The sequence below is a fragment of the Sorex fumeus genome, unplaced genomic scaffold, assembly GCF_029834395.1.
Source record: "Sorex fumeus unplaced genomic scaffold, SorFum_2.1 ptg000094l, whole genome shotgun sequence".
Lineage (NCBI taxonomy): Eukaryota > Metazoa > Chordata > Mammalia > Eulipotyphla > Soricidae > Sorex > Sorex fumeus.
Window position 1 is genome coordinate 4,636,964 of NW_026606151.1, and position 7,389 is coordinate 4,644,352.

General features: G+C 45.2%; 1 protein-coding gene across 1 annotated transcript; it reads left to right on the forward strand.

Moving 5' to 3' along the window:
• The first annotated feature begins 1,131 nt into the window (after positions 1-1,131).
• Positions 1,132-7,150, forward strand: EDN1 (endothelin 1). The gene is made up of 5 exons (XM_056132423.1): positions 1,132-1,206; positions 2,936-3,104; positions 4,037-4,195; positions 4,355-4,465; positions 5,882-7,150. Exons 1-5 carry the CDS (start codon positions 1,143-1,145, stop codon positions 5,979-5,981), a joined length of 603 nt encoding a protein of 200 aa, XP_055988398.1. The 5' UTR covers positions 1,132-1,142; the 3' UTR covers positions 5,982-7,150.
• The last annotated feature ends 239 nt before the right edge of the window (positions 7,151-7,389 follow it).

Genomic DNA, 7,389 nt, shown 5'->3' on the forward strand with positions numbered 1-7,389 from the left:
CCAGAAAAAATAGCTTGGGGCGGGGGGGTAGGGGGGATGAAAAGGCGAGGGGGCTTCTCCTCTACAATATTGAAAGCACTTGGATAGATGCCCGAAAGAGCGCACGGCTGCTTTTACGGTTTTCCTTCCCTGATGAATCCCCTCATCGACCCCCTCCACTGCCAGCCTGCACCCCACCCCCCTACACCTCCATCCTCGCCACCCCACCCCCCACCCCTTTCCCTGGATGCAAAGACTTGGGGAACAGGGGCTTTCACGGAGACAGAAGGAGTTGGCCCTACCCAAATAATCCCACCCGGAGGAACGGGAGGGAGGTCGAGCGTTTCCTTGTCTGATCTCAAGACATAAAAGGAAAATGAATTGAACAACAATTAAAAAAAGGGGGGGGGGGAGGAGAGGAAAAAAAAAAGGAGAGAGTCTCCCCGCGCACAACAATACAATCTATTTAAACCGGAGCTCATACTTTTCATACCAATGGCATGACTTTTTTTTTTTTTTTTTTTTTTCTGGAGTCCCGCTCCTGATTCTTGAACTCTGGGGCTGGCAGGCGGCACAGAGGGAGCCGCCGGCAGCCTGCACGGGCAGGTTTACCAAAGGTCTCTAATGGGTATTTTCTTTTTCTTAGCCCTGCCCCTGAATTGTCAGACGGCGGGCGTCTGCCTCTGAAGTTCGCAGTGATTTCCTTTAGAGCCCGGCCTTATCTCGGGCCGCACGTTGCCTGTGGGTGACTAATAACACAATAACATTGTCTGGGGCTGGAATCATGTTGGAGCTGTTTACCCCCACTCTATAGGGGTTTAATATAAAAAGGCGGCCGAGAGCTGTCCAAGTCAGACGCGCTGCCGCTCCTGCCCAGCGCCAGACGCACCCTCGGCGCGCCGCGAACCACCTTCGCGAGCGGCTGCAACGGAGGCTCTGCCTTCTTCTCCCGCATAAATTCTCTGATTTTCCCCTCCCGTCTCGGGCCACTGCGGCTGGCTTTGAGATCACTTTGAGATCTGAATAACCAGGAGCAATCCGAGGGAACTAAAGCTTTTTTTTTTTCTTTTTCTTTTTTCTTTTTCCACTGTTCTCCCTCCCGCGTTGGGGTAGTTTGCAGGGGAGTATTTTTCTCCACTATTATCATTTTTTTTTTCCCCACAATGGGTTGTTTCCCGGTGATTTTCTTTCTGCTGTTTGTGGCTTTCCAAGGAGCTCCAGAAACAGGTAGGCACGTTTACTTATTAATCTCTGAATTTGAAAGTTTTCCTACTCACTATAATGCTTTTCTTGCTGTTGACCCAATATTCTCTCTCTCTCTCTCTCTCTCTCTCTCTCTCTCTCTCTCTCTCTCTCATTGCAGCTCAGATTATGGAGGAATTATGGCTCAAAGCTACTTAAGTTTTCTAGTGGGGAAAATCCCTTTGTTGTTGGATGTTTATTGCAATGTTAATCGCATTGCAATAAATTATCATTATTAAAAAGTATATTCTTTTAATTTTTAAAATTTTCTTTCAAGAAAAGCAAAGGCAAGGTATAATGTAGCCAAGTGTGCATTTGCAGTATATGTGTTTACGCAGGACGTAGGACTGATACGGGAACTTGTATATTATGAAAATCCCCGTCTGAACAGTGAGTTACATGTAAAATATTTCAACATTTCAGCTTGAAGTCAAGATATTTTATTCAAGTCATTCAAGCAGTATATGAGCAATGGAATCAGCTGCAGAACAGTCTGTTGAATAATCCCCCCCAGGCAGTTTCAGGGCGAAGCAGATGTTTTCTTTAAAATTTGTCATTATTGACTTTACGTTTCTTTGGGCAGGTTTTTGGCAGCTGTAGTGTGAGTTCTGTTTGCAGTTTTATTCACCTGCCCCAAAAAAGGAGTGACTAGATCTTGGCTAGGGGGAAGTCTTAGCTGCTTATGGATTTAGATAGTAGCAGATCATCTCAGCCCCCCATCCCACCCTCTTCACCCCGCCTTCCCTTTAGGGTCAATGCACATGTTTTGTCTTTTCATGACCCTGGCTAACCAGGAAAGATGCCAAGGGAATGCAGATCCCCTGCAGTGCCTGATGGTTGGGAATGTACAAAGTGGGACCAAGAAGCCACACGGCCAGCTTGTCAGGAAGAGGCAATGCTGCTGTGGAAAGGGGGTGCTGGCGGGTCCAGATATGCCACTTTTGCCCAGGATTCCACATCCCAGAACCTCAACTAGTCCAGAGCTTACTGCCCAGTCTGCGTCTTGGGGTCAGCGGCATCTGCAGAATTGGCCACCTGAAGGGAACGCTTTAGAAAGCAGTTTGCTCTTCCTCCTCTCCAATATCTCCCCAACGTTTTGGCTCTCCAGCAAATTCTGAAAGGAAGCCCTGCCAACCCACATCGCCCTGCCACCAAGGGTGCTGAACGGTGGAGGAGGTCTTAGCAGGGGAATTATCACCCAGCGCAGGGAGGAAGTCTCAGAAAGAGGCAGAGTGATCTCTACGTGTTTTTTCCCCCCATTTTTTAGGGGGGTGTTATCAGGCAACAACAATAATAATAATAATAATTATTATTATTATTTTAAACCCTGGTGGGTCGTGGTCTCAGGAAGTTCCACTTAGAGGCGAATCCGGATCCCAACCCGGGAGGGAGCCTTTCCAAGCATTTCCTTGAAGGCTGCTTCCCGGGGATGGGGGTAGGGGTGGGGGCAAGCGGGCAAGACTCTTCTTCCAGGCGTGACCCTTGCACGAGTTTTGTCTGGGAGGGTGGATTCACCAGTGCGGGGGTGGGGTGGGGTTAAAGGTGAGGTCATGCAGCCGTCAGGAGAGAGAGAGAGAGAGAAAGAGAGAGAAAGCTGCATCTCCGGGCAGGCTGTCTGCTCTCTGCTCTGCCAGCTCTCCGTGCTCCGAGCGCGCCCCTGCTGTGCTCCTCCCCTGCCGCCGGGCACTGACCCCCCCTCTTTGTCTCCCTACAGCCGTGCTGGGGGCCGAGCTGAGCACGGGAGCCGAGGGCGGAGGCCAGCCGCCGACGCCCGGGGCCCCCTGGAGGCCCCGCCGTTCCAAGCGCTGCTCCTGCTCGTCCTTGATGGATAAGGAGTGTGTTTACTTCTGCCACCTCGACATCATCTGGGTCAACACTCCCGAGTGAGTCTCTAGAGGGCGTCGTCGCCCCAGTCATTTCTCCCTCCCGGCGGCCAGGGACCAGGCTGGAGCCCGAAGCAGCTTTTCAAGGGGGAGGTCAAGGGTGGGATTCTGATTGGGAGCGTTTCGGATCACGTGCCATGACTGAGAATAGCCGGGCAGCTCAGTGCTAGGAATAGAGGCAGGGGGACCCCCGGATCAGATGCCCCGTGGCAGGATATAGATGCCAAGAACGCAGGGCAAAGCCTGAGGTTGTAATGATCCCAAGAGGAACTTGAGGATCTGGATTTAAGGGGTCAATTGGCCTGAGGACAGAAGGTTCTTCTTGCATTTGAATCCACTTACTTTATTTCACTTACTGTGACAGACAGGTGTGGAAGAAATGGGTTTGCCCCAAGACTAGAAGCTGAATGCCCAAGTGTACTTTCAAGATAGAACCGCAGACCATAGATGGAATCCCCCCCACCCAGGTCATAAACAGGAGCTCTGTCCCCAAACTGTAGGAGGCATGTAGACTTAAGGAACCACGGGACATTTCTGCCCAGTCTTTGCTTATGGCACTTTGAAAATTACCTGACAGTCCATAAAATGAAATTCTTTTTTTTTTTTTTTTTTTGGGAAAATCTTTGTGAAGATTTTGTATTGAATTCCCCTCTGTCCTCTACCACCAATAGTTTGGAACCAAAGAGAACTTCAGAAAAAAATGGGAAAAATTCAGACACCCAAAGCAGAATTGTTCATTTTAGATTTTAAAAAATACTGCCTGTCTTGAGAAGTGATTGACTTTGTTAAGGAGTCAAAGTGGAATTTCCCTGAACTAGAAAAAATTGGTTTCTCCAGCTTGGCCCTCACCACCCCACTCCCCAAGGATGCACCATTTAAAGACTACTAATTATGCTCATTGCTCTTCTTCCTCTTCTTTTTTTTGAAAACAGGCACATTGTTCCATATGGACTCGGAAGCCCTTCAAGGTCCAAGCGATCCTTAAAGGATTTATTCCACACCCAGGCAGCTGATCCCAAGAAGAGATGTCACTGTGCTAGCCAAAAAGACAAGAAGTGCTGGAATTTTTGCCAAGCAGGAAAAGTACGCAGGTGAGCAGAAAGATTTGCTTTCAATCATTTTTCGAGTCCCCGACACCTTTTTTTTTTAATCTTCTCACTGTCCTCTTCTTTAAAAGAGATGAACAAGTGACATTGAGTATGTCCCATGGTTCCTTGCTGAAATATTTTTCTTTCTGTGGACTTTAACAGGGACCAAGACACTATGGAGAAAGTTTGGAATAAACAGAAGAAAGGAAAAGGCTGTTCCAAGCTTGGGAAGTGTATTCATGAGCAACAAGTGGAAGAGAGAAAAGCAAGAAGGTAAGAGGTTTCCAAGAATTCTGACCCCTTGCACCAGTGTTGATGATCCTGCTTTCCCCCTACTTCTTTTTTTGCTGGTTGTCTTAGAAAAATAAGCAGGACAGTAACAAAGCAGATCATGACATTACATAGATTTGTTGAGAACAATAGAACTCCTCTCAAATATTTAGTGCACAGCACTAAATCTAACCAAATCTACCAAAATCTTGTTATATTTTCCAAACAAAATACACCCAGAGACATCTTTGTCTGTTGGTATTTGTCTCTACTTCTTTGAGTCCAAGTGTTCCCTGTTTGTCCCTAAAGAATTAAAATAATTGCAAGGAGAAGTATTTTTAATACTCAAGTGCCAAGGATAATCAAATTCTTCAAGAAGCAGCAGGTTTTCAAATGGCCAAAGGGAAAATAAAGTCGTTAGGTAGGGTTGATGAGAGTTAGAACATACCGTTTTCTGGGCTTACTTATTTATTTTTTTTAGCAGGGAATGCTTTTGGTAGACAGCCAACGGCATTCCAAGAAAAACGCTCACATTTTTTTCTAGTTAATTCTGAACTAGGTAGGACAGAGAAGGAATATGAGTTAGGAATCCCCAGGGCTCTTGTAAGCAGCCCCCCACAAGGAGGACCCTTCCAAACCCCACACTTTTGTAAAGCACATGTTCTGCATTCCTCTGTTCTGGTCTGCAGAGACTTTTCCTAGAAACCCAGTACCAAGAAGTTCTGTGATCAGGTGCTCTGAGCAGGCATCTGACAATGATGAGCTGCTTCTGAATTGTTTACTACTTAGATGTGTAGTTTCCATATGCTTGAGCTTAGGTCACAAACGCTTCCTCCCCTAGATCACAAGATTATGTAAGCTACCATTTCTGAATGCACTCAGGAATCGTGTTTTCCTACTAGTGTCCAGGAGAGCAATATGAAACCAACATTAAAGTTCTTCCCAATTTTTGTTTTTCTCCTACTAAAAGAAAATCAAATACATATGCAATCGCTGTAGAACCTTTGCTAGGGGTCTACAGTGCTTATTTCTCTCTTCTTTCTTTTCCACTAAGCCTCCTTCATTCCTATGTAATTAGAGTTTCTGTTGAGTCCCGTAGTGATGGTGGTTGGGATGAAGCAAACTAAAGAGACTGTCTTTAGCTTATCTTAAATTTGTACTTTGAAATTGTATTTAATGCCTCGTTCTCTTGAATATGACCACACGGGCCTTTTCCACCGCCCCATCCCCGATCTAAGCATGAGGAACAGTCTAGATTTCCCTTGAGGTTAGCAAAGAGTAGCAAACTGTTGCGGTTGGTGGGGAAAGTTCAAGAGCCACTTAGATTTTGTTTGTGCCAGATTCTAATTTTAGATGTTTCTTTAGTCCAGGAACGATTTTTTTTTTAATGCTGTTTTTTCTCTTGTCTCGTTTTAATAGGTTGGAGAGCCTCAGCAACAGGATCAAAACATCTTTCCGTACAGCAAAGCTGAAAGCTGAGCAGAGAGAGAAGAAAGTGACCCATAACCGAACACACTGATTGCAGATGGTTTGGGTCTGTCGGATGCATGGTCCTCCACAGAGAGCGCACGCGCGGACCCGCCCCTCTCTCAGCACCGGCTTCAATCAGCGCAAAAGCATCCACCCTGCTTAGACCATTACTTGTTCCAGACTGGCCAAGGACCCCAGGGTCCTCCTTCTAAACATTCCAGGAAAAGCTTAAGGACTCCCCGAACTGTCTTCGTTTGCTCTCATCCAAGATCTCTCTCCTTGGTAGGGATGACAGAGCGCCACGTGGAGAGCAGGGACAGAGTGACAAAGTTGAGGGTGACAGTCTCCAAGAAGGGAACTAGAGAGGAGACTCTGCCTGCCATTGGCGTCCCTGTCCCGGGTCCGAAGGCGGTGTTTGTGTCTCAGTCAGGCGCCTGGCACATTTCAGGGAAAAAAAAAAAAACCCAAAGTCCCCGCAAAGATTTTTCTAAGGAATGCACAAATTAAAAACACACTTGAAGGATACTCAAGGGTTTTTTTTTTAGGCAAAAAAAAAAAAAAGACTTTTTTATTCGCAAAATACAAAACTGAAAGAAACGATTACTACTGTAAATCGGGATTTTTCATGAATATGAGTCTACCTCACCTCTATTGCACTCCAGCATCAATATTTCCCTACCTTTAATTATTTGCCTCCCTAAACGCTGCCCCCTTCCGCCACCTCCTCCCGCCAAACTTCCCTAGTAAAGTGTCACTCAGAAGCCTGGTCTCATGTGTCAATAATAGATAGAGCGTTTTCACAGTAATCTACAAGCTCTGATCCACAAGAGAAAAAGATCAATGAATCAGGAGATTCCCTTACCTTGATTTTTGGAAATACCATGGTATGGGTTTTCTTTTCTTCTTCTTTTTTCTTTTCTTTTCCATGAAAGACACTGAAAGAAAATGTTGATTGTGCTTTAAAGTGGCAGATTGTTACCCTTTGTGTAACTGGCTAATGGAAGAGGTTGGATGAAATTTTGATGTACTTATTTTTTTATAGATATTTATATTCAAACAATTTATTCCTTATATTTACCATGTTAAATATGTATTTGGGCAGGCCATATTGGTCTATGCATAATTTTTAACAATGTATTTCTGAATGAAATTGAGAAAATGATTTGTTTTGCCTGTCAAGGTGATGACTTTAGAAAAATAAATATTTTCCCTACTCTACTGATTTTGAATTGTTTCTGAATTTCCTAGGAAGTGGGTCAAAGTGGTAAAATTATGACAAAAAATGATTGAAAGATGGTTTTTGTAGAAGGGTGACTGTAAGAAGGAAAATAGTCTTGAATGAAGACAACAAACCACCAATTTGATTGAGATCTTAAAATTTGCCTGTAGACTATTATACTGTCCTCCAATTGTTCATTGATTTGCTCGAGCAGGCACCAGTAACGTCTCCATTATGA

Excerpts from the sequence above, each read along its gene's own strand:
- EDN1 (XM_056132423.1), top strand. The coding sequence starts at position 1,143 with ATGGGTTGTTTCCCGGTGATTTTCTTTCTGCTGTTTGTGGCTTTCCAA. Across the intron at positions 1,207-2,935 it reads CCAAGGAGCTCCAGAAACAG|CCGTGCTGGGGGCCGAGCTG; the intron begins GTAGGCACGTTT and ends GTCTCCCTACAG. Across the intron at positions 3,105-4,036 it reads ATCTGGGTCAACACTCCCGA|GCACATTGTTCCATATGGAC; the intron begins GTGAGTCTCTAG and ends TTTTGAAAACAG.